Raw genomic sequence first — 25,733 nt, 5'->3', positions numbered from 1 at the left:
GTTACAATATCATTTGGCTTGACCAGCATTGGGAGTGGCCACCAAAATGATTCGGGGGGTGGAGCACGTGACCTACGAGGAGAGGGATTTGGGCTTGTTCAGTCTGCAGGAGAGAAGAGCGAGGGGGGATTTGACAGCAGCCTGCGACTCCCTGCAGGGGGGTTCCAGAGAGGAGGCGAGAGGCTGGTCTCCGTGAGGGCGGGTGGCAGAACGAGGAGCAATGGGCTCAAGTTGCGGTGGGGGAGGTCTAGGTTGGAGATTAGGAAAAGCTGTTTCCCTAGGCGAGTGGGGAAGCGCTGGGCTGGGCTGGGTCCCCGAGGGAGGGGCTGGAATCTCCATCCCTAGGGGTGTTTGTCCCGGCTTAACACAGCCCTGGCTGGGATGGTTGAGTTGGGGTTGGTCCTGCTTTGGGCAGGGGGCTGGACTCGACTCCCGAGGTCTCCGCCCGCCCTGAGGTTCTCTGATTCAAAGAGTGCTGCAGATGGAGTGGAGCATGGAAGGCAGCCTGTGCCCATGAAATGGTGCTGGCAGTCACCAGCCTGGCTGACTGCAGGAGAGCAACGTACAAGGTCCAGATTTGTTGTCTGCTCACTGACCATGGAGTGGGGGCGCCTTGCACCCTAGGGCCCCTCTGGTGAGAGCTCAGCCAGCCCTCCTGTCTGTCCATCTCTGAGAACTCTCTGGTGCCCAGGCCCACCCATCTTTAATAGGCGTATCCTCACGTCCTCATGCGAGGCAGGCACTGCTGTTCTCCCCACTGCACAGATGGGGAACTAAGTGACTTGCCCACGGTTGCCTAGGAAATCTGTGTCAGAGCTAGGACTTAAACCCAGATTCGCCAAGTCTCGGCCAGTGCCCTAATTGCTGGACCCCTTTCCAGTCTTCATCCTGTCCCAGGCAGACAGGCAGTCCCATCTAGGGCTGTCAAGGAGTGTGGGGCTTCCAGAATACCCCAGAAGGGAAGAGGTGCTTGGGGATGGATGACAAAGGGTCTGTGGGGAGGTGCCATTGCCAGTGCGGGTACAATGTCCATGTGGACACTGCAGCATGAGCAGCAGGGCGGGCTAGCCACCCGTGCTCAGACCCAGGGGTCAGGCAGACCTAGAGCTAGACAGCTCTGGTCGGACATACCGGCTGTCCACACCACCCCATAGAGTGCACGAGCTCTGCCCCTGCCAGGCATCACCTCCCCCACTGCAGTGCAGATACATCTGCTACCTACTCCCTCTTCACATGCTCCCAGAACAGAACAGTGGCCATGGCAAGGAAGGGATGCGGCGGCTGGGCAGCTCCCAGGGAAAGGCTGCGGGAAGCAGCAGTCACGTGGATGGGAGACTGCACAGACTCCGAAGCGGTGGGGTGATGTCTGCTGCTCGCAAACAGAGTTTCCTTTTTAACTGGGTGTCAGGCATGTTCAAGCGGCCAGGCTGAACGCCAGGAGACTGACGGCCCTGTGCTAAAGGCGAAAGTTACAGGCCTCCCCAGCACCGGCTCAGTGGCGGGAAGGAGTGTTCCAGAGGGGCCTGTGGGGAGTTCAGGCTCCATGGCCCCTGCCGAGAATGCCGAGAGAGGGGCAACCGGTTGGTTTGTAACCTCTCTACTGTAGCTGCACTGAGAGCCGTGAATTGATTCCATCAAAGCCCCTTTCCCTGCCACTGCCCGGCCCTTGCGCATCGAGACTGGCCATCAACCACTAGCCTGGAGGTGGAAGGCTCCGTATTGCCTTGCCTGTCCCTTGGGGGGTGTCAGTTTTATAAACGCGAGCGTTAAGACGCCTGGATGTTTGGGAGTCGCTCCGACGGACGTTGTGCCCGGAGCACAGTCCGCTTCAGCTGGCGGGCCCGCTGTGTCCTAGATGGCTGAGAGGCTCAGAAGCGTCCCGTCACTGGGCGGTGCCCCATATGCGTGTGACATGCATTCGGGGGTGGGCACAGCGCTGGAGCTGCTTGGCTCTTCATGGGGTTCCAGCCCTCGGGACCCCAAGTGGCATTTTTCATGCCATTGCCAGGCTGCATGGTGACTCAGTCTGGCCGCCTGGCCGGCCTGGTTTGTACGTTACCGGAGCCCTGGGCAGGACATCAGAGTAATCCATCCGGCGCTTTTCTTTGGGCACTGGAAAGCAGGGCCCCAGGGAACTCCCCAGCTCACATCAGGGGCTCTGGACTGGACGGGGGTCACAGAGCCAAGCCCTGTCATATTTCACTGGCTGTAAGGGCGAGCAGCAAGGGGAGGGGCAGGGTCTAAGGGGAGGGGCAGTGCGAGGGTGAGGGCTCAGGAAGGAGCCATGCAGGTGTTGGGGTGTTGATGGCCCCTTGCTTGTAGGAAGCTTCCTCCGCTCCTGGTTCACATGTAACTCAAGTGGGCCTTGAGCTTCCTGTAGCTGCCCCGTTATCGCCCAGCAGCGGTGCCCCGTCAAGCGGGAGAAAACATTCGCCCGCAGGGTCTCCTCGTGGGGCCTGACGGCCTTTTGCCCTGGCCCCTCCGGTGGCTGGCAGTTGTCCCTGGGAATACTCCCCATTCAGCAGGCCCATGTTAGACCTGGATAGGATTTGTGGGTGCTCAGCACTTCTGAGTCCCAGCCCCGTGTGTGGGGATGGGCTAGCTGAAAACAAAACCTGTGCCGTGAAGGGCGCCCACCATTGTAACTGCCACATGCTGCAGTGCAGCAGAGAGGGCCACGCTCCTCACCTGCGGCCCACAGCAGCGCTCACCTACCAAGTCCCTTTGCTGTTCTTCTCCAGGGGCAGAGACTCGGAGAGGCCACGCAGAGTCGCTGTTCGCCTACATGCAAGCAGGTGAGGGCAGGCTCTCTCCAGCTCACTGGCTCACGTGCAGTGCTAGGCTGCAGATATCCATGGGGAAAGGGCCTCTGTGGAGCCAGCTTGCTTAGACGCCAATAGGACGGCGCCTGAACTGCATGAGATGCTTCCCTGGGCTTGAACACAGACAGTGACATACACTCCCTTGTCTAAACATCCCAGGAACCTGACACGTGCTGCTCTTGAGACCGCATTGATTTATACACCCAAGGAAGGAAGCCTCTCCAGTTTAGCAGTGTACACGAGTGAGTGCCACAGGTTGGCTTCAACCTCCTGGAGAGGAAAACCGCCTTAGACACAGGAGGTATCCTGAAATAGCTGTTCCGCATCGTTTGAGTGTGCCTGTTATTTCGAACTCTCACGGGCTCGCTATTGCGGCATCCCTGTAAACCTCCTTCCACGAGGAGTTTCGGAGTAGCGGCTTATTTCGAAATTAACTCAAGATAAGCTACACAATTTGCATAGCTCGAATTGCACAGCTTCTTTCGAGCTCCAGATGCAGTGTAGACACACCCGGTGTGGTTCTTAGGGGAAGCTGAGGGTATCAGTTTTGCAGGCTCACCTGAAGGTAAAAACATGTACACACCTTTGGGTGTGGAATTTGTATGAATAGGCAGCACGTATAGTTAAGCACATCCCAGAAAGAATAGGAATGTTTGCCCGGAAACACAGCAGATGGTGCATAAAACATCTTGAGGACAATGACTACTTATGTAACAGTATGTAATTTAGATTGCCATTCTATCCACCAGTAGCTGAGGGTAGCAGGAGGTTTGCCTCTGCAGAGCAAGCTGTTGCTATGGCATTTACCTTTCTGTTCAAGGATTTTGTACAGAAAATATGAGACCCTGTAATGTGAAAGCTCCCAGAAGAAAATGGGTTAATTTGTCTCACTGAGATGTACACAGAAGAGGGGCATGTTGTTGTTTTTTATCTGGCTCCAAATTGCTTTGTGTCATGAATCAATAACATGTCTCTTGCCATTTGAAAATAACTCCATGCGCCAAATTATATGTAGTATTACTGATGCTTCCTTGCATTAACATCTGTATAATCAGTAACTTGGTGCATAGAAAACATAAAGTGACATCTGATATATGCAGGCAGATAATAACGGTAACAGTATTAGCAGCCTGCAATACTTATTATTATTACATGCTTCATGCTAGCTGACATGGCCAGGTACGAGGAGCTGACGGGTCCCAGTTCACTGTTTCCAACATTACAGTTTGCCTGCAAATCTTTAAAGGATATTATTGAGATAAAATCATAATTGTACTCTTAAAATTATGGCGCTTTCAATAACTGAGACTGATAGAATTTTTATACTGTTTGTTTGCTTTATGTATTATGCCCAGTGAGGACAGTGGAGCTAGTCTGATCAGTTTCACTTCCCCTTCCTGGTCAGTTTCATTTTGTCGTTTTCAGGGATGTGCACCAAGATGCTGAGCTTGGTTCTCTGCTCTGCAGACGGGAGTTTGGGTCAGACGCAAAGTGATTTTGGCTCAGCTCCTCAGTGATATTTAGACATCTAACTGCCCTCTAAACCAGTGGCAGTTGTGTGCCTAAGTACCCATAAGAATCTCAGAGCTAAGCTATTTGACAGTGCCCATCTAAGCAGTATAGTCCTAGTGGGGAAACAGACACATACGGAATCTAAATAAAGGATGCTAAGGGCTCAGTGGTTATCCCAAACAAAATACAGGACTATGTAGCACTTTAAAGACTGTCTTTAAAGTGCTACATAGTCCTGTATTTTGTTTCAGCTACACCAGACTAACACGGCTACATGGTTACCCCAAGGATTGCATTATAAACTCTGTGCTAACTTCGGCTTTGTTTTGATCTTATATTACTTGAAAAGGGGGGGGGGGGTTAAATTACCCTGTTTAACATATGCAAAAATGGCATCCCACAGAAATATCTTAATTGATTCTGGATCTACAGATTTGTACTATAAGATGTTTGGAGCTGCTCACAGACATTCAGATATCAGATAGAATCGCCCTTCTGGCCTTGCCTGCTCTAAATATATTTTACAACTAAAATGTTAAAGCATACCATCTTTATTCTGTGATTGTTTGGTTCTGACAGTAGTGTCCTGTAGACTGCATGCCAGCTGCTGTTTTAAAGTCCTTGCTCTTTAAATGCTTGTCCTAGCTGACAAACAGTTAACTGATGTTTGCCTTTAAAACTACTGAGTGAGTACCCCTGCTCTCCTGCTTTAAGCAGCTTTGCTTTCACTGTTGTTTTTCTGTTACAGGAGCCCAACTTCTGTGCACTGTGTTGCTGATCAAACCTGGTGTCTGGGCTCGTAGCCTCGCCAAGATCCTCCGAAAATTAGTCCTGGAAAAATTCAGCCTTGTTGGGATGAAACACATAAGCCTGAAACCAGACATTGTCTTAGGATTTCTCTGTTCTGAAGCTAAACAGGTTTGTTAAAAACCAGACAGATCTATGACTGCGTTAGCTCTTAAAGTGGTCCCGCTGCAGCATGTGCTGATAGAATCCATTTCTGTTAAAGCAAAACACTCCAGTCCGGGATTTCTCAGTGGTTGGCACAGGTGAATTCCACAAAACAATTCTGTCTGCACAGGGTGTCAGCTATGAAGAGAGCGGCAAGGCTGAGAGCCTGTTTGTATCACATGGCACAAAGAAACAGGCCAGGTTTCTCTGAAAGGAAAGTTCTGAGCATAATTCCGTTCAGGAGGAAATCTCCCAGGCACGGAATAAGTTATTAAGTAAATGCCCTAATTCATAATGAGTCCTATTACATTTGCAATCAGAGCTCAGCCCCCTTCCCCTCCTGCCCAGGTTTCCAGACAGGAGGTGTGGGCGGGAGGGGAAGGGGGTTCACACACCTTCGAGTGAAATGCACATTCGCAGAGGGAGAGGTGCCCAGGGCGAGAGTCAGTAGTTTGTTACAGAGACAGGGTGGTTAAGGTGAAGGGCTGGTGAGGAAATTAAGGCTCTGGAAGTGGAGCTGTTAAAACAGGAATCCCTCAGGGTCAGGTGGGAACCCTTTAATAACACAGGAGAAAAAAATACAGCCAAGCCCTTTGCACAGTGGGACCTGCCACATGACTCCCCCCCACACACTATGTGACTCTTTCCATGCCATCCCTAACTCGGGGAAGGGCTCCACCTCTTCCTGCCCTTGCCCCGCCATCTCCATTCGTTCCCCAGGCCCCCTCCCCGCTCCTGTTCCACTCAGGTCCAGGTCCAGTGTTCTCTAAGCTACAGAGTGAGCAGCCACCCAGAAGAGATCCAGGTACTGGCCAGCTGATTACCAGAGCCAGCAGCCAGTGTGTGTTTCTGCAGGTGGTGCACATCCACACGTGTCTTGGTGGACATAACAAAATTTATTCTACACATGGATGGGAAAATTAGAGGGAACATTTGTTGGGTCCCCCTGCCACAGTCACTGGCAGCAGTGAAGGAAGCAGAGCGACCCGGCCCTTGCTTGCTCCACCCCCCTGGCTCCCAGCTGTGCTGCTCTGCTTCCCGCTGCGAGTGAGTGAGAGGGGGGTCGCTCTCTGCTGCCAGCGCCAGGCTACTCACTAATCCCTGGGCTGTGTCACTTGGAGCCTGGGGGCTAGGGGCAAATGGCTGAAGCTGGCCCCCACCCGCTCCCTGGTGGCAGGAAGTGGAGCAGGCTGGGGCCAGGTCACTCCACTTCCCCCCACTGCTGCTGGTGAGTGTGGTGGGGGGGACCTTTGCTGCCGACAGCAGTCCCCTGCTAGTTCCCCAGTCTGCCCGGGGCCCCAAGAGACCCCCCAAAAGGCAGGCTCTTCCCACCAGCTGCTGGCTGCTTGGTTCTCCCTCCCATGGTGTTTGGGGGCACTTGACCCTTTGTGCCCCGGCTCTGAGCTTGGGAAGGAGCTGCCCCTTGTACCGGAGCATGAGGAGGCACTGCTGACTAAAGTTCTGAGTAGGAATACAGGGGTGTGCGCACATCCTCTCCTGGCTCGTCCATCTCGAGCAACTCCTGTTACCAGGCAGCTGAGCAATCGCTCGGTCTCAGTAACCCTTGGCCCATGGTGCATGCTACAGATCCCGTGTTGGCCTGCGTTTGCTGTGGGTTTCTATTCCAGTCTGACTTGGGGAGCAGAGGAAAAGGTTTTGCTGCTTTTGAATCCTGCCAGCCCTGCAGAGCCTACACAGCTGAACACTGATCTTTCTCGGGCATCGGTGCAGTTGTTTCTAAGTCCCAGTCAACGACATGAGTGCTACACGAGGATGTCACTGAAGACAGTGAGGTTGCATGAGGGTAAATGGGGGCATTGTCTGGCCTGCAGGACTTTGCTGCCTGTGACAGTCCACCAGAAGGAAAGAAGCCAGCTTGATTCTCTGGTCCCAGCATGAGTTTTCAGGGTCAGCCGTTAGACACAGCACCTCAAAATGAAACACGTTTGCATGGGAGCCATTGCAGGACAGTAAATCTAGATCCACTGCCCCAGCATTTCTCCTGGGTTTCTTTTCATAATGGAACCACACTGTAAAGTAATAGCAGTAGTACAGATAAGAAGTTTTCAAACCAGACGTTTCTTCATTGAGAAATTTCCGTTTTTTATCTGAAAAAAACGGTAAAATTCCGTTGACCAAAAAAAAGTCTTTTGTGACATTTTAATGGAAATGTTTATTGACATTTATATCGAATGTATTCGCAACAGTTCTCAGCATTTTAATTTGTCAAGGCAAATGTTGATAATTGAGGTAGCGGTTTGGGTAATATTCTTGATCAAAAGAATTCTATCAAACATTTCTGAAAAATGGGTTTCACGTGATGAAACAAAAGCACATTTTTGAAAACAAAATGCACTGGGTTGTGAAATTCTTGATTTGAAAAGTGGATAGATATTCTGCGCTGTTACATTTCTTGCACCGGGACTCAACAGCACTTTTTTATCACAGCACAACCCTGTGGAGTTTGTGCATATACTTTCCATAGGCAATAATACCATGGGAATGAGCTTGGACGCCAGTGACTTGTTTGTCAGCTTTACCTAATTTCATGAGAAAAAATGTCCTTAGATGTATCAAGACTCTTAGGTAACCTCTTAGCAACATCAGCATCCCATTCCGAGGTGGCATAATCTGTCGTGTTGGATCATTAGTGTTTGTTTTGGTTTCCCCCCTGGGGAATGCTCAATATTAGTTGGAAAAGGAGTTTTCTCCAGTTATTTGCAAGGCTTGAGAATGATGGCTAACGCCTCTCCCTGTCCGTATTCCCTGAAGCAGGGGCGGCCCGTGCGTATAGGCCAACTTGGCTGTCGCCTAGGGCACAGCGTTAAACGGGGCGCCCAATGACGACGTCACGCCATTGACGGCTGTGGAAGCAGGGGTGCCGATCACGCGTTCCGGTTGGGGCGCCAGCTGCCGGTAGCTCGCCTTGGGCCGCCCCTGCCCTGAAGTCAGGGGGACGTGCAGCCAGGCACCACGTGTGCCCCTGTGGAATATTTTAATGTCCTCAGGGAAAGCAGTTTTCATTTGGGTGCTTCCAAAGGATTTATCGTAAAACGCTACGAGAGCTACGTAGGTATGCTCGTGTGTGAGAGAGCGGCCATGTTGGATTGAACCGGCGGCTTCCAAGCACGAACTGCTACAGCTTGAGCTAAACAGACAAGAGTCCCTAGGTGGCGCTGGAAGTAACACACCCCTATTCTCTGGGGATCGGGTGTCGAGCCGGCCCTGTGTAACATGCACTCGCCAGTGGGCCACGTGCACATGTGTGGGCTTGGTGAACTTTGGGGCGGGGGGTATTGGCAGGGAGCACATGGCCCTTTGGCAGGAAGCAGGGCAGGGAATAAATGGTGTTTATTACGCTGTGGATGTGGTTAGCCATTGGAAGTTTGCCAGGTGTATCTAATACTCAACGTGCATCAGTACAATCTGAGTCTCTCCCCACTTTTCTTTTCAGGAGCCTGCAATTTTAGAAGCTCATAGCAGCTACCTCACCTCTGGCTCCTCCCTTGTGTTGTGCCTGCAGAGAGAGAATGCTGTAAAGAAGCTGGTGGACTTACTGGGGCCGGAGGACCCTACGCTGGCCCAAACGCTAGACCCATGCCTTTGGAGGGCTCAGTACGGTACCAGCTCAGTCCAAAATGGATTCTATGGTGGGTCCCCAAGCTAAGAAAATGATATTTGAGGGACTCCCATAGGCCAAGGGAAACAAAGATGGCCTGCAACTACTTCTTCATGTATTGCCAGGCCAGAGCAACCTGGGGAGGCACCTCCGCACGACACCAAAGCCAGAGCCCATGGGGAGCTGTGGCTGCTGGGTAGGGGCCGTGCAGAATTCTAGGTGGAGATGTGTGAAGAGGTTAATAGCCCCATTGCTGCCTTGGCTCTGGCCAAAGCCACCCAAGTAGAGAGTCAGAATCCCCTTTGATCCCCAGACTTCCAACTCAGGGATCACGTTCTCATCTCTCTCCCTAGTGTGGAGGTATGAAAATATCTGAATCTGCTGGTTGACAACTTAGTATTTTTCCAAATAAAATAAGTAAGCTTTAGGAAGCACATGGGTTTGGTTCTCTAGCCCCCTTTAGGCTAGTTAGATTTGCTATTTAGTTCTACTCCATGGCACCAAATCCCCCTTCTTCCCCATCACTCTCCATGCTGGAATTGAGAGCGCTCAGCAGATTGAGCTGCATGTTCAAGGTCGTGATGACGAGTCTCCTGCAGAGCTTTTCAAAATTCGTAAGGGTGGCTTGCCACACTCTGCCTCAACGGCTCATATTGCCAGCCAGCCAGCCAGCCTGCGTGGACACAGGAAGGATCTTTCTGCGCTCAACAGGATCCATGCCAGTACAGAGTCTGACGTACACAGGATTTACCAACGGCCACACTCTGACAGCAGCTCCCTTGCAAAGAGAGAGAACCCACATCTTCCCGTACATCAGCAAGTAGCCAGTGACCGTGTGGATGCTTCAAGGAATTCAGTTGGCTCTTCAAGAGTTGTTCTCTTTTCCAGTCCTCAGGGATAAGCCAAGAGAAATCCCTTTGCACTCCCACTCGGATGATCCCAGTCAGGGAAGTAATTGGGAGTAGGGTTTACCAGCCTGAAAGATTTGAAGAAATATCAGAGCTGTTTACCTGGCGCATGCCCAGCCTGAAACCCTGCTTCTCAGGTTCCTAAAGGGCTGATGGATTTCCACGTGCTGAAAACTCGGTGGATGAGATCTCGCCACGCCTGGTGGAAAAGGGTCGATGGATTTCAATCACTGTAGCTAAAGTGGGACCCTGTGAATCTGAAGGGTCCCACTTTGGCTACTTACACCAGCTGAGGGGTTGGCCCCAGAGTGTCTATTCCTCGAGAGGTCACGCAGCCGACAGTGTCTGCAGAAGGGCTCCCAGCCAGTTCTGAAGCAGTAGCCACTAGAGTGGTACGGCTATTGCGAACTAGCCACATTATTCTGAAAACGTAAATAACGGTGTGAGCCAGCTAGCCGCACTCAGGTGGCCAGTGGTCAGTCGCTGACAGGCCACTGTGTAGTTTGCCAAGGCAGGGCAGGGTGCACTCCAGCCAGCTGTGCCAAGCAGCAGTCCGTCCTGGGACATGGGGCATTCATCAGTTCTCCATGCCCATCCTCCGAGCACGGGAAGGCAGAGCAGGGAGAGCAGCATTCGGCATGGACTGATTGGCGAGCGACAGGGGCTTGCCCAAGCAGACTTCTTTGCCATATGAAAAAACACCAAGTGTCCTTAGTTTTGCCCCAGACAATGACACATTGCTGGCTCCCTGCCAGATCCTCTTACTGAACTGGAGCAGACACGAATTGTGTGAGTTTCCTCCCCTAGCAGCAGCCCCTAGCAGGGTTCCCTGGATGTTGATTCAAATTCCACCCAGCTGATTGTCAGAGCACTCACAGCCGGCAGCCTGTGTTTCTATTGGCGGTGCACATCTGCACATGCCTTGGTGCAGATAACAACATTTATTCTGCACACTGATGGAAAAAATCAGAGGGACCATTAGTCCCTAGCATGGTCAAGAAAAATCAAGCAAGGCAAGGCTAGAATTCGGCTGATTGCACCAAACAGCCACACGCTTTTAATACTAGCAGCTGACCACCTGGACTGCTTCCGTCTGCTCTGGATCTTTGTTTTCCACACCAAGGTGCAGGGTGTCTGATGCCCTGTGGCCCTGCATCTTGCGTGACCATTTACACTGGAGCAGCAGGGCCTGGAGCATTTTACACCAGCTCTGCTGAGGTTTGAGTGCCATTCACAAGGTACAGGGCAATGGCGAATCAGGCCGCAGGGCTCTGCAGCTGGCAGCATGGCTTCCGCACCACCGATCACTCGATACACAGCTCTGGGGTCAGCTGACTTTCGCATTAGGCCTCTTCTGACAGAAGACTCCAGGAGCTTTTGCACCACAAATGACTAGTCGGATGTTGAGTCTGCGCAGCCTGCAATGGGTGAGCACTTTCCAGAGAGCAGCAGGCTTTGGGGCAGGGACCTCTCGCATCCCAGGAGCATCAGTCTGCCCGGCGCATTGGCAGCCTGCTTGAACTCCAGTCCAGGGGCATAACTTTCCTTTCTCTAGTCCTTCCACTTGAGACTTTCTAAGCAGTATGAATACAGCTTCACAGCACTCCTGGGCTGTACCAAAATCTCATCTGCCCTCTTTTGCAGAAGGGGAAACTGAGGCACGTGGCAGTTAAATGACTTTCCCATCACTTAACAAGGCAGTTAGTGTCGCATTCAGGATTGGGTCAGATACCTCCTGCCTCCCCGTCTTGTGCTTTAATCACAGGACCATCCTTCCTCCTCGTGTTTCCCCCCATATTGTCCCACTCTCCACAACCCTGGTATCAAGAGGTGTGGATAGTGGTGCATGATTAACCAACACATTTTGCCTCGTGGCTGAGCCGTGCCTATTGATGAAAATGCCCAGCACCTAAAGTAATCCCAGAGGCTACGTCTACACTGCCGGCTTCTTGCACAAGAAGCTTTTTGCGGAAGAGATCTTCTGCAAAAACATATTGCGCAAGAGCGCATCCACACTACAAAAGTGCATTGCAAAAGCAATAGCATCCAGACTGTGTGGACGCTCTCTCGAAAGAAAGCTCTGATTGCTATTCACAGAATAGCCACCCGAGCACCTGTGCTTTTGGCCATTGGCTCTTTTTGGGCAAGAAACCCCTGTTGCCTGTCCATACACACCTTTTTGTGCAAGAACTCTTACACAAAGAGGAGCTGTTCCTCGTGGAAAGAGGAATACCTACACTGCAAAAACTCCTCTGCTCTTTTGATTTACTGTAAATGTACTTGCGCTAAAATGCGCTTGAGGTGTGGATGCTTTGCGGGTGTCTGCGCATTTGTGCAAAAAGCCTGTGGTGTAGACATAACCAGAGTGACTATCTCAGCTGTGTTCCCAGGAGCGCATTGCGGTTGTGGGGTTTGTGACACCCATTCCCTCTGGGGTGGCTGATGTTTAAAGGGGAAGAAAGAACCAAATTCTGCTCTCCAGGATGCCATGGTGAGGTGTAGCCCCCGGGGTACTGAGGTCATTCGTAGCTCCTTCCCACCCGACCACACCTGCCCCATGTGATCCAGCCTGGATGGTGCATTGTTACCACTGACTCCCTCCAGCCATCCCCATTTGATCACCCTGCCACGGAACGGAAGGCGCCTTGGTTAGTATGAAGAACAAGCTGAGCAATGATAGCGCCAAATCAAAATACCAAGAAGACAATGAAGCAAATGTAAACACAGTGGCTTTAAATGTTCGCGGTGACTGTGTAGAACAGCTGCCCTTTAAAGCAATCCCTTCAGCGAGCTGCATGCCATCAATCCAGCAGAGTGAGCCTGGAGAATGGGTGAGTCCTGGCCTGATAGAATCTCCTCGTGTCTGTCTGGCAGGCTCCGGATCCTACCACGCTGCTGTCCGGGATACGAAGCTGTTTTTCCCAGAAGGGCTGTGCGGGGCCGATTGCCCGGTGCTGAAGGAAGAGGAGGTAGGGTTCTGCCTTTTCCTGAAGCATGTCCTGCTATAACAGGGCAGTGGTTGTGGCCTGGGTAGCCCAGGACTCTGATCTCGTCCTCTGTTGGGTGCCGTTTCCACCTCCTCTAAGCATTAACTTTCGTAAGGCTTTTGACACAGTCTCGTATGGCCTCATAAACGAACTAGGAAACTACAACCTAGATCGGGGTGAGGAACCTCAGGCCTGGGGGCTGGATGTGGCCCTTGCCTTGCCTGGATCTGGCCCCTGAGGCTCAAGGACACCCTCAGCTTAAGCCCCCCTGTACAGTGCTGGAGGGCACAAAATCTACTAGCCGGGGTCCGCATCGGGCCGCAGTTTGGGCTTACGAGAAAAAAACATGCATGGGGTCATTGACTTGATCCCCTAGCCATTAAGTTTCTAAAGTATCACAAATGGCTTTTAGTAGCGTTCACACTTTCACTTGTAGCAAAACTTTGTCGTTCATGGGGGGCTGGGAGAGAGCCCATGAAGAACAAACATTTTCCCGAGGAAGTGTAGCCATACCCATAGGGTGCGTCTAGACTACACGGCTCCGTCGACAGAGCCATGTAAAGTAGTTTACCCGACATAGTCAATAAAGCGGGGATTTAAATAATCCCCGCTTCATTAAAATAAAAATGGCCGCCACACTGTGCCGACAATCAGCTAATCCGCACAGCGTGGCAGTCTAGACGCGGAGCGGTCGACAAGGGAAGCCTTTGTCGACCGCTTCGGTAAACCTTATTTCACGAGGCATAAGGGAGCGGTCAGCAAAGGCTTCCCTTGTCGACCTATCCACATCTAGACTGCCGCGTTGGGCCAGATCAGCTGATTGTCGGCCCAGCGTGGTGGCCATTTTTATTTTAATGAAGTGGATTATTTAAATCCCTGCTTCATTGACTATGTCGGGTAAACTACTTTACATGGCTCCGTTGACGCAGCCATGTAGTCTAGACACACCCATAGAGACTAGAGCGATGGTCTCCATCCTTTTTAAGCACAAGATCACTTTGAATTTAAGTCAATCCAGGATCTATAGGGCATCCCCACTATAAGTCGCCCCGGGATACATCCGTGCCTCACTAAAGTCGTTGACGCTTGTAGAAACTGATGCGTTATAAGTTGTGCCATTCCCTGCTCTTAAGTCATGCAAACCCAACTCTCCCCCTCCCCCCGACCCCGCAATTTGCCCAAATGGAAATCAGCCGCGGGGGGGAAAATTCCCCACTTCAAGTTGTTTCACAAGAAGTCCAAGTCTTTTGGAATGTCTCTTGGACTTACAGCGAGGATGGCCTGTACCTCAAACCCAAATACTCTTGCCCCACCTACTTCATGCCCCTTCTCCGAGGCCCTCCCCTGCTCACTCCGGCCTCCTTCCCTTTCACCAGGCAGGGGCAGAGGGCTGGGGCGCAGGCTCTGGTCTTGGGCTGAGGGATTTGGAGTGTGAGAGGGGCTCTGAGCTGAGCCTGGGGCAGTCGTTGGGGTGCAGGAGGGGTTCAGGGTACAGGCTCTGTAAGGGAGTTTGGGTCCAGGGGGCTCAGGGCTAGGACAGAGGTGCAGGAGGGGGTTCATGACTGGGGCAGAGGTTCGGAGCTGGCTCCAGCTGGGCGCTGCTTATCTCAGGTGGCTCCTGGGTGGGGGTGCAGTGGGGCTAAGGCAGGCTCCCCCCTGCCGTGGCCCTGCACCGCTCTCCAAAGCAGCCAGCAAACTCCATCCCAAACCCTGTTGTGCCCCCCTCCATTCTGTGGTGAAAGAATATGGTGGGAAGGGGGGCACCCTGACTTCAGCGCCCTCCTCTCCCTCCCCTGCCCTGCACAGCAAGCAGGAGGCTCCTGGAGGGACTGGGGGCAGGAGATGCACAGCAGTGGGGGGAGGGGCAGCGGAAGTGCTGCACTTGGTAGCCTCTTGGCCAAACCTGTCAGGATCCCCCGTCAGAGGCTCCAAGGTCTCCCGGTAGATCCCCATGGACTGGCTGGTGACCACGGGGCTAGAGAGTCTGGCCTGGGCAGACTCAGGGCAGGGACTTTGGACAAGGATAACGAGGTGCCCTGAATTAACCACAGAAGGGAGCGTGTTCAGCTCCCGAGTGCCCGGCCCGGCCTTCCCTAGGCTGGCACTGACAGGTGAATGCCACAGCTTGCCCAGATCGCTCTTCCCAAGCATGGCCCCTGCTGATGAGAGGGCACCAGTCACGTGGTCCGCCTTTCCCCTTCCCTCCTGTAGATTGAGAACATGCAGCGGGACCCCGTGGTCCAACCGGAACCCGGCAAGCGGCGCAGGGTCGTAAGGCGTGAAACCAGAAGGCAGCTCGGCTCCCGGGGCACCGAGCAGCAGCAGAGTCTAGGTAAGGAAACCTCGAGCTCCTCCGATTCCTATTGATTCCTTGGCCAGCAAGACAAGCCCTGGGTGGCAGCCTGAGTCAGCGCTGACCTGCTCAGAGCTGCAAACCACTCAGACTTATTAACCCCTTGGACGCCAGGCCTTTCCTCTGGACTGCAGTGAGCCTGGGCTCAGGGCCCATGTGTCTCTGTAGCATGACGAGGCCACTCACGGCCACATCTTCTCGGTCAAGCCCTTTTCCTGCCCGGAATATGAATAAGTAAAGGGCAGGGAACTCAGAGGCATGGGAGGTAACTGTCCCCCTCGGGTTAGCCGTGGGGCAGCCGTAGCAAGGCTGTTCAATCCGTGACTCTCTTCCATCTAACATTCCAGCTCAGCTCACCCCAGGTCATAACTCATCCTTCACCCAAACTCCCTTCAGACCCAACCCCCTCTCCTGCACCCCAGTCCCTCATCCTGAGCTCCCTTCTGCACTAAAGCCCTGTCCCAGACCCCATGTCCCCTACACAGAAAAGTGCAGCCCTTAACCACTTACCAACATCTTGGAGTTGTTCCCCCCGCCCCCCAAAAATGTTTGCCTAGTGGTTGGCCCTGCCAGGAGTGCAGGGGACTGGACTTGATGACCTCTCAAGTTCTGGATTTGCAAGAGTTATTGCAAGTGCGACCCCTCCCTGAGGAGACGGGAATACTCCACAAGCCGCACTTTGGGCATGTCTCCACTGGGGCTATTTCGAAATAACGAGGTGAGTGTCACTCTACCATGCCCGGTATTTCGAAATCACAACTCCTGCTTGTGGAGAGGAATAGCTTATTTCGGGAGTTATGATTTTGAAATAACTCCTTAGGGTAGACATAGCCTTTGTGTCCCAGAGTTGGCAGTGAATCCTGGAGTCTGCCCTGTTTCGTATGTATCAGCCCCCCTGTGACCGACTGGGCCGTGTCTGGGCACAGCTGAGGGCGTCCGCTCAACTTCAGGGCTCCTTACAGTCCCCAGACTGGTGACCTCTCCAAACAGGCCACAAACCAGTCCCAAAGAGCACTTCAGCAGCTGCCTGAGGCCTCACGAGCAAAACCCCTCCGACACCCCAGCAATATCCGTGCCCCAGATGGCCCTGGGCCTATACACAGGTGGGGGGTCCTAGCATCCAATCCCACCTACCCCGAACAAGTTCTGTCCGGTTCCAAGAAACCAGCCACAGATCCCTGGTCAATTTACCCTCTGGACCTTACCCACAAATCACGCTGGGCCAATCCTTTAGAATCTATATCTAAAGGTTTATTATCACAAGAAAGAAAAGCCTGAGAGTAAGGTTATTAAAGTACAGTATGATACATGCACCGAATCTCCCAGTCCTTGATGCAGGCTCTAGCAGAGATGTTACAGCTGCTGGTTTAAAAGTTCTTGTTGCACATCCTAGAATCAGGATGGGTTCACAGGTCTTTCCGGCTCTTCAATCCCTGCAGTGCTGCCTCTGGGATGAAGTGCTGAGCTGAGAACAAAATGGAGTCCCCCACATGGCCTCTTTATACATCTTTCCTGGCCTCTCCTTAGCCGCAGCCAGTCACCTGGCAGTCAGCCTCTCTCTGCTGGCAGCTCTTAGGCCTCCGCCCTCATGGTTTAGGTGTGTCCTTGGCCCATCGAGTGCCATTGTCCCATGGCCTCGCTAATCAGCCTGTCCATAGGCCAGGCTCTGCCCAGTGCTCAACCACATTCAGAGAAATATTCAGTTTCCACACAATTACAGATTCCTACCTACACACACGAACATTATACACTCACATAAATAGCGTACACAGGATCAGCAGACAGTAAGCTTCTATTCAATACCTCTCATGGCCCCCTTCTATACCATTCTTGGGGCCAACACCCCCACCTATGGGTGCATCAGTGATCTGGCTGCTCCCCTCAAGATCCAGTAACGTGACACCCCCCGCCTGCCCTTTGCCTTTGAGAGTGTCTAAGCCAGTGGTCCCCAACCATTTGAGGTTGCCGGGCGCCAGGGGGCGTGGCCGTTCGCCCACCGGGCGCCAGAGGGCAGGGCCGCCCATAGCCCTGTGCCCAGGGATGGGGGCGGGGCCCCCCCATAGCCACGCGCCCGGGGCTGGTGCCCCCTCCAAGGGCCGTGCGCCCGGGGCCGGTGCCCCCTCCAAGCGCCACGTGCCCGGGGCCGGCACTCCCCTCATGCACCACGCGCCCAGAGCACGGGCGGCCAATTCGCGGTGCTCCCGGGGCTGGCGCTCACCGTGCACCATGCGCCCGGGGCCAGCTCCAGCGCCATGCATGTGCCACGTGCCTGGGGCCAGGCCAGCCCCGAGCACTTGACGGGCGCACAGAAATGCCCCCGCGGGCGCCATGGCACCCGCAGCCACTGTGTTGGGGACCACTGGTCTAAGCACAGAGAAGAGTCAGGAAACATGCTGGACCGACACAATACACCCATCCAACAGCTTCTGAGACAGTCGCCACAGTGGGACTGTCCTGAGAAGGCAAGGACATGAGACCACTAAATCAGCTGGCACTTTAAGCCACATGAGCTTTTAAGATCATCTTGGACACTAGAGGGCTCTATTGCACACCCAGAAACCTGTTCCTTTGGCTCCTATTCATCAAATCCACAAAGCTTTCGCCTGGACAGACCAACAGATTTATCATAGGGAAACCACGAAAGTCATCAAACCTTACAGATGCTGATCCGAAGTGCATGTTTGGATTATAAAACCAGATGGATTAACAGATTTCTTTGCCTGGATGAAATTAAATGGAATAATATCTCATGTAGTACATCAGGCACTGTCCTGGTGTGATGTCTCTGAAAATGGGGTCATTACTGCTGTCTGACTACATACAACACTCACACACAGCTTGAAGTGAGCAATCACATCTGCTAGCATCTACACAGCATAGTGTTGTATGAACCTCTGGCCCCTGGATTATTTAATTTGTTTGGACAAAGGGAGGGTATTTACAGGTTGTTGGGGTTTTTTTTCAATATTAAGCAGCCATCTGTTGTGTTTTGGTCTTTTCCCTTCAGACCGGCCATTGCTGGACACACTCTGCCAAACCACTTGCCTGATACTTCCTGGGATAACCCTTCGGGGCTCCGAGCACCCACCCTGCCTTGGACTGCTAGACCAGCTGATTGGCAGAGATTTCACAGTGACAGGGATACGTCTCACCGTGCTGGACAAAGCACAGGCTCACCTCGTCTCCGAGACACTGAGCTCGGAGGGGCGCAGTGTTTCAGCAGTGGTACGGGACAAACAAGGAGCTGCTCTTCCCTCGGCCCACCCATTTGCTCGCCTTCACAGTTCTTAGTTCCACTTAGTTGTGACTCCTGCAATGGCAAACCCCCATCAGGTCTTCGAGTACCTCCCCTCTCGGTGCATGGGTGTCTTTACCGCACTTGCTAGAGTCCAGGTTGGTTATAAGCAGACAGGCATCCCCACTTTCTTTTTGGAGTCCCTGCCACGGGTTCAGGGAGGACATTGCCCCTGATACCTACAGCCTGTTTCCCTGTTGTTCATTTCACTCATTCATCCCTGGCCCCCTTTGGCTATTCTAACTAACCCCCCTCCTTTCCTGGGGAGTGCACGCTTGACTTCTTGGGAGGGGATTCTGTGCCCCACCGCCTAGTTTTCGCATAGCCAGTCTAAGCATATTTAACCCTTTCCTGGGTTTTGCTCAAAAATCAGACCCCAAGTCATTTTTGTTGCTCATCTCTGAGCTGCCTCCAGTTTGTTGCTAGCTTGCTGGTGCTGAGGCACCAGTATTCATCTCCGGGGCAGGCTAGCGTGTTCCCACCCAGCTTGGAGCTCCGTGCTGCAAATGGCTGAGAACCTGAGCCCTGCTCTGCCCCGGCACTGAAGTACGTGACAAGGGCTGTTGAAGCCCAGGGAGTTCTGGCTCTTGAAGCCCGGTGAGAGTCTGACCCCAAACATGTTTCCTCCCTGGCTGCTGTGTGGAAGACAGGCCCATCTAGGGAGCTGGCCAGAGGGAAGTAGCCATGGTGACTATCCAAGGAAGTGCTGTCAAACGCCCAAAGCAAGCAGGGGGAGGGGGGATGAGCCTGACACTGGCTAGAGACAAAGGACTGTCCCATGCGCGCACAGCCACCCAACTGAGAAAACACGGACATCGTTTGCCTCTCGCTGCTCAGCGTGGGGCCATAGCTCTTCCTGCAGCAAGGGCAGGGAAGCTATTTTCAGAGCATGATTTTTACACTGACAATATCCCCTTAAAGTAGATCTGTATAGAAGAGCAATTCTATCTAGTAGCCAATTAGACGAAGCACCAGTCTGCTTCCCTCTGGTTTTCAGTCCCTCCCCCAGCCCCACCCGGGAATGATCCCCAGCTGTTATAGGAAGGGAGAGGGATGGGTAGTAGGATGGAAGCCGGGGAGCACCAGGGAGTGTTGCGCTGAAATCCTTTTCCCCACTCAGCGAGGAATCTCTTCAGTCACCAGTGAGGCGTGGCTGGTATATTTCCATACAGGCCTGGGAGTCCTGAGCCAATGGGAGTCTCCCAAAGGAGTCCCTCGCCTCCTGCCTCCAGCAAGGCCTGTCAGCGCAGTCTGAGTACCACCCCAGGCCATGCCTTCCTGTCAGTGCCTCGGTTTGCCTCTCGCCCAGAGGGAAATGACTAGACCCGTGCCCAGCCCGAGGAGAATGGGGAGGTCTGAATTCTCGTGGGGCCTGCTTTTCAAAGCGTGTGCTGCCCCATCTCTTCCATCCCCCATGCAGCGCGCTGCCTGTTCCTTGTGCTATCAGCAGCTGAGCAGAGTTCCTTACGTGGGTCTCTACACAGCCTGCTTTCTTCCCTCCCTCGCAGCATTCCCTGTTGGATGGGGCCTGTCTGGTGGTAGCAGCACAGCGAGACAATGCCGTTATTTGCTTTGACTCCCTGCTGGACAGGTAAGCGGGGACACCACCACGCCAGCCACATGCCAGAGAGCTCCTGAGCTCATCGTGGGGCTGGGATCCTTTTCTGCAATTCATCTCCCATGTACCTTTCCTAAGGGGAGGTACCTCTCAAAGGCCACCCTACTGTCATTGGTTATATTGGGACCAGCATGGTAGAGAGCGTTCATTTTCGGAAGTCACGCATCCAGAACACCCCAACCAGGCACTGGGGTCTCTCCAGGACACGGTCAGGGTAGTGTTGGGATTTTGTTGTGCAAAGACACCGGGAGTTCCCCAAAAGAAGGCTTGCTTGGAGAATAAACCTGCAGAATCAATAGGAGAACACCGGGGTGGATTCTGTTGCATCTACCACGGAAAGCCAATTTCAAGCAAATACCAGCGAACGGAATAAAAAATCTCCCTGTTCAGTAAATCCCCACGAATGCCTGGGAGAGGAGTAAACGTGCTAAAACAAACAGAGCCCCCGTAGGGGCTGATTAGTGGAACCGAATGATCGCAGACCAATTACCCCAGTGGGCCCAGGAGGCAGAGTTTCCCTCTCCAGCACGACAGGCTGATTGTTTGCGATGTGTGCCGGGCTTCCCTGGATCCGGCAGAGCCTGTGCCGTGCCGCACCCTGCAAGGGCGATCTCGCGGCACTACAGGCCGGCTCGCCGCTGGGCAGCACCCCCCGGGAGAACGCCGCCAGGGCCCTGCTCTTCTTGAGCCCACACACGCGAGAGCTGGAAAACGAGCAGATCTTTCCAAAGAGGCGCTTCCAAGCTTTTGAAACTCAAACCCAGCACCTCTAGTCCTGGAGCGCCCTCTCTGGCTCATTCCTGGGGGCTTGGATGGGCTTGAGCGTGGGAGGAGCGAGGACTAGTGGAGGCCTCTGGGTTTTGGTGGTCGGTCCAGAAGCCCTGTGTATTTGGGGAAACAATTAGAACTCCTATGGAATTCCTCTGTGTGATTTCCTCCAGAGATAAATAGCCAGGTCCCGAGGGCTTGTCTCTTTCCCACACTGCCCCAGAGACTCTGTTACATCACTGGCCATTACTGTTTGTCTGAGGGATTATATCTGAAGAGCTCCAATCCGTTTATACAAAGCTTCGTAAAACCCTGGATTTAGCTGTGTAAAGAAGTTCAGCAACAGATGCGCATGGCCAAGAATGTTCCCCTCCCCCAACTAGGTCATTTGCAGGCTCTGATGGCAAAGACGGCCGAGTGACACTTGCTTTTCCCCTGCTCTATTTTCCCCCCCTCTTCCCAGTGGCCATCGGCAGAAGCAGGCCGTGCAGGACTGCATGCGGCATCTTCTGTATCCTCAGACCGAGAAGCAGGCAAGTGGGTGTAGATTAAGTCCAGCTGTTGAGAACGGGTTTATTTTGGTGGAAAATGTGAACGAAAATGAAACTTTCTCTGGAGAGAGGAGCAGGGGAGAGTGGGTCAGGGGGTCTCTGGCTGTGGTGCATCAGGGGAGGTGTAGTCTGGCCAGAGAGCTCAGCCCATGTAACAGAATGGGAGCGTGAGGCTTCCGAACTCCAACTCCCGTGAGGCACCGCGGTGCCATTTTGAATAGAAGAAACGTTTTGTCCTTTTGTCAACAGAGCACATTTTCCCCAGGGATCAGATACTTTTCATTTGGTCGAAGCCCTAATTTTGCATCAAAAAGCAGCGCTGGTGGAAAATTGGCCACTCAGCATTCAGATTCTAGAAGCCCTGTCTCTGATCCAGGGGGGAGGATCGCTAACCCGTAAAATGAGGGGTGGCTGGCGGTTTTCTCAACAGCGCACTGCAAACGTGGAGAGGGTCTGTCCAGCAGCTTCCAACCAGACACAGACTTTGGAGGGAGGGTGCTGGCTGAACAAGGAGGGTTAGGTTAGAGGAGATGGGACAGCATGAGGAATGGTAGCCAGCCAATCTGCCTGTCCAGGAAAGCAAGGGAGGGTGTCAGATGTGTTGGTGACATGGCGAAGCTCCCGCCGGAGCGACAGCAGATGGCACATTTCCCCAAAATCAGTGTTCGGCACCCTCAGGGCTAGGCCTTGCAAGAGACCCTGGGACGGTGCCCCAGCTCTGTGGCCTTGCCAATTGGACACCCCTTGGTGAGTGCTGTAAAGCTGTAGTTTCCAGCACAAGGTGTTCTGTGTTGCCCTTGACAACAGGCAGTGCAGGTCCCAGGATGCTGAGCAGAGTGCGATCAGAAGCCTAGCAAGGTCTGCAAGCCCAACTCTTCCCTAGCCCATCTTTGGGAGCCAGCTGTGAGTGTGCGGCACCACACTGCCTGCTATGCCAATGGGGCATGTACCGTGCCACGGCAGCCATTCCGGGCTGCCCACTGGCTTGGGGGAGGCCCTCTGGTTTGCTTTGGAAACAGTGTTGGTCATTGCTGTCTGGCATGAAATCTCTTCTCCCTTGTGCCAGTACATGGGCGCTCAGCCAAGGAGCAAGGAGCTTGGGATGCTTTCTGCACTGGGACAAGTTTCATTGCTCTACGTGAGAATGTGAGCTCATGTCCCCAACCCAGCCTCTCCTCCAGCGCGGTGCCAGGCTGCCCCTTCCCCCTGTTGCATGGTGGGAAATTTCATCTCCCATTGGCAGGGCATCTTTTGCTCAGGTAGCTTGAGAAATAACCGAGGAGCAAACCCGAGAAGCACGCTCCTAGAAAAATGAGTTTGAATTGCCTCAAAGGTTGTCCCGGGCAGCCACGTCTGACCCTTGCTAACGAGAGTACAAAGTGCCAAGCAGGCCCCCAGGCCAGAGCGAATGGGAAACAATATGATGGCAGGCAACGGGGCTAAATAAGAGGAGCTAAGGTTGAAAATCCTCGTTGTTTGCAGCACGTCAGATGAGCAGAGCTCCGTGGGGCAAGCCATGGGCCGTACAGCCAAGGGATCACCTGCTCTGCTCATGGTCCCACAGGCTTCCAGGCCAGAAGGGAGCATCATGATCACCCCGTCTGTCCTTTGCACATTGCAGGACACACACACACACACACCCCTCCAATCCTGTAATAAGCTCATAACCTCTGGTGAGGGACTGAGGTCTGCAGCACTTCCAGTGACCAAGAATTCACCGACTGCTCTAGTTCAAACCAGCAAGTGACCCCGTGCCCCACAGTGCAAAAGAAGGTGACCCCCCCCAGGTCTCTGCCAGTCCGATCTGGAGAATCCTCACCCATGTGCGGTGATCAGTTAGACCCTGGGCATGTGGGCAAGAACCACCAGCCGGACACCTGGGGACGAAGAGTCTCCAGTGTCGCAGGGGGCCTGCTGTGTAAGGCACCATGAGCTAGTAGGCTCCCCTTTCAGAGCTTATGTCAAGACCAGGCAGCTGTAGCGCACTGCTCCAGAGCGAGCCGCGACGGTTTTCCCTCAGGGGCTCACTCGAAGTGCAGGGAGGAGAGAGCTCGCCCGCCCGCCTGCCAGTTCCGTGTGGGATTCGGCTGCCCTCTCTGTATCACGGAGCACGTGGCTCATAGGGCTGCCAGGTGTCCAGTTTTGAACCGGACGGGACAGTCCAGTATTTGAGCTTTCTGTTTGGGAAACAAATGGAGACAATAGAACTGTCGGGTGTTTTCTAACTCAGGGTGTGTCTAGACTACATGCCTCCTTCGACGGAGGCATGTAGATTAGCCAGATCGGAAGAGGGAAATGAAGCCGCGATTAAAATAATCGCGGCTTCATTTAAATTTAAATGGCTGCCCCGATCTGCCGATCAGCTGTTTGTCGGCAGATCGGGGGAGTCTGGATGCGATGCCCCGACAAAGAAGCCTTTCTTCATCGACACAGGTAAGCCTCGTGAAACCAGGCTTACCTGTGTCGATGAAGAAAGGCTTCTTTGTCGGGGCATCGCGTCCAGACTCTCCCGATCTGCCGACAAACAGCTGATCGGCAGATCGGGGCAGCCATTTAAATTTAAATGAAGCCGCGATTATTTTAATCGCGGCTTCATTTCCCTCTTCCGATCTGGCTAATCTACATGCCTCCGTCGACGGAGGCATGGAGTCTGGACACAGCCTCAGAGAGGATGTCGATTGTGATGTCATGGCAAGTGTGTCTGGTATTTTTGTTGATACCATCTGGCAGCCCTAGTGTGTGTGTCCCGCTGGCTTTGCACTGGGCCGGGATGACCCACCCCGTCCAGTGCGCACTTCCATGCCCTCGGAGTGGTTTGGCTCTGGCCCTCTGATTTGCATTGCCACAGACAGTTATCTCCTACTAGCAGTGTGCCAGGGAGGAGCCCCCCGGCTGGCAGACAATCAGAGTGCAAAGCTTTGCCCGGTCACGGCACAAACCTGCCTCCTCCGGGTGGCAGCTCGATTCCCCCAGCTCTGCCCGGCTTCCCGCCCCTGGGAGCTTTCCAGCTGCCGCTGGCAGCCAAGGTGGCCGTCTTACCGCCTCCTGCCGTCAGCTGCCCCGAAAAGCTCCATCATTGACACGAAATAGAAGGGACAGCATGCTCGCCAGGAGCGGGGCTGTGACACTGCCCAAAGCACCCTGGGAAATCCCCACCCCCTCCAGCCTCTTTGTGCCAGGTGAAGGGGTCAGTCCCCTGTACAGGAGCCCTGAGAGCCCCATATCTTCCAGAGCAGGCACTGGGGCAGGCAGCCCCAATGGTATCTTCCAAGGAGCTGCTCCCAGTCCCGGGCATATGGACGTGGCAAGGGCAGGGCTGAGCACATGTTGGGGGGACTCTCAGCACGTAGCCAGTTTAGCTGCCCCCGCCCTGGAGCAGGAACTCTGTGCTGCCCCTCTGAAGGGCACAGCCCAGAACGTCACCCTCGGGCTCCTAGCTCCTCTTCAGGCCCCACCGTGCCCGCGCTGACTCGGAAGTCGTCGCCGCTGTCCCACTCCCCACCCCAGTGAGCGGGGCCCGGTGGCAGTGACCTGACTGCACGCCTGCCCCTCTCCATTCCTTTGGGAAGCCTGAGGGCAGACCCCCGGGGCAGCCAGCCAGGGCAGGAGAGCCAGAGCGGGGTGGCAAGGAAGGGGCGGGAGGAGGAGGAGCAGAGGGGATGTCTTCTAGTGGTTTCCCATGCCGCATCTTGTGCGCTGCCATTTTTGCCCATGTTATAAGAGTAACCGAAGGGCGTTTCCCTTCTGCTGGGCTAATCCCCCCTCTGCTTTGGGATGGCTTCAGCCTGCCCCCACATGTCACCTGGCAAACAGACAGTAAAGCCAGCTCCCCCCCTTTTCTCCCCAGGCTGAAGAGCTGCTCTGTTGCCTTTTCGACTCCCTGACGTCCAACAGCTTCTACCGCCTTGAAATCCAGGATTCCTAGCCCGGGTTTTCTGTTCTCCTGAGCAGCCCAGCTGCAAATCCCATGGGGTCTGAGCACAGGAGGCCTCAGGACTGCACTGGTAGAGCAGCCCTGTCCCATTTGGGATTAAAATGCCAAGGCTGGAGCGTGGCGTTTGCATCGCTAAGTTGAGTCGGGGGGAGGCGGGGAAGCATCGCTCCACACTGGAGCCCCGGTTCCCAGGGGGCTGACTGGAAAGGGAACAAAGCAAATTGGGGGCGGAGCTGACGCAGAGAAGCCTTTCTGGGGCGCTCTGACTGGCCCCGGGAGCCGTGTGAACAGGGAAGTGGGGCTCTGCCTTCTCCCGAAAGAAACTGGCAGGAGGCGCCGGTTTGCCAGCCACCAGCTTGTCGCTTCTGCAGGGCCTGCTGCTCTCCTGTCTGGGTCTCAGGCAGCGCAGACGGGC

The 25,733-nt window shown here is 53.9% G+C and overlaps 1 protein-coding gene across 5 annotated transcripts in view; it reads left to right on the top strand.

The window, feature by feature from the left end:
• Positions 1–25,433, top strand: part of DNAAF8 (dynein axonemal assembly factor 8) — a 119,469-nt gene extending 94,036 nt beyond the window's left edge. For all 5 annotated transcript variants that reach the window (XM_075899063.2, XM_075899067.2, XM_075899060.2 and 2 more), the window contains 9 exons: positions 2,742–2,795; positions 5,083–5,252; positions 8,740–8,935; positions 12,687–12,781; positions 15,011–15,131; positions 18,160–18,377; positions 19,956–20,038; positions 21,297–21,366; positions 25,232–25,433. In XM_075899063.2, coding sequence (XP_075755178.2) covers positions 2,742–2,795; positions 5,083–5,252; positions 8,740–8,935; positions 12,687–12,781; positions 15,011–15,131; positions 18,160–18,377; positions 19,956–20,038; positions 21,297–21,366; positions 25,232–25,309 — 1,085 coding nt within the window. In that variant the 3' untranslated portion in view covers positions 25,310–25,433. The remainder of the gene's footprint in view (positions 1–2,741; positions 2,796–5,082; positions 5,253–8,739; positions 8,936–12,686; positions 12,782–15,010; positions 15,132–18,159; positions 18,378–19,955; positions 20,039–21,296; positions 21,367–25,231) is intronic.
• The last annotated feature ends 300 nt before the right edge of the window (positions 25,434–25,733 follow it).

This window comes from Pelodiscus sinensis, chromosome 15 (genome assembly GCF_052426305.1).
Source record: "Pelodiscus sinensis isolate ZL-2025 chromosome 15, ASM5242630v1, whole genome shotgun sequence".
Lineage (NCBI taxonomy): Eukaryota > Metazoa > Chordata > Testudines > Trionychidae > Pelodiscus > Pelodiscus sinensis.
Note: the sequence above shows the minus strand (reverse complement) of the source record. Positions and strands in the feature narration are given on the sequence as shown.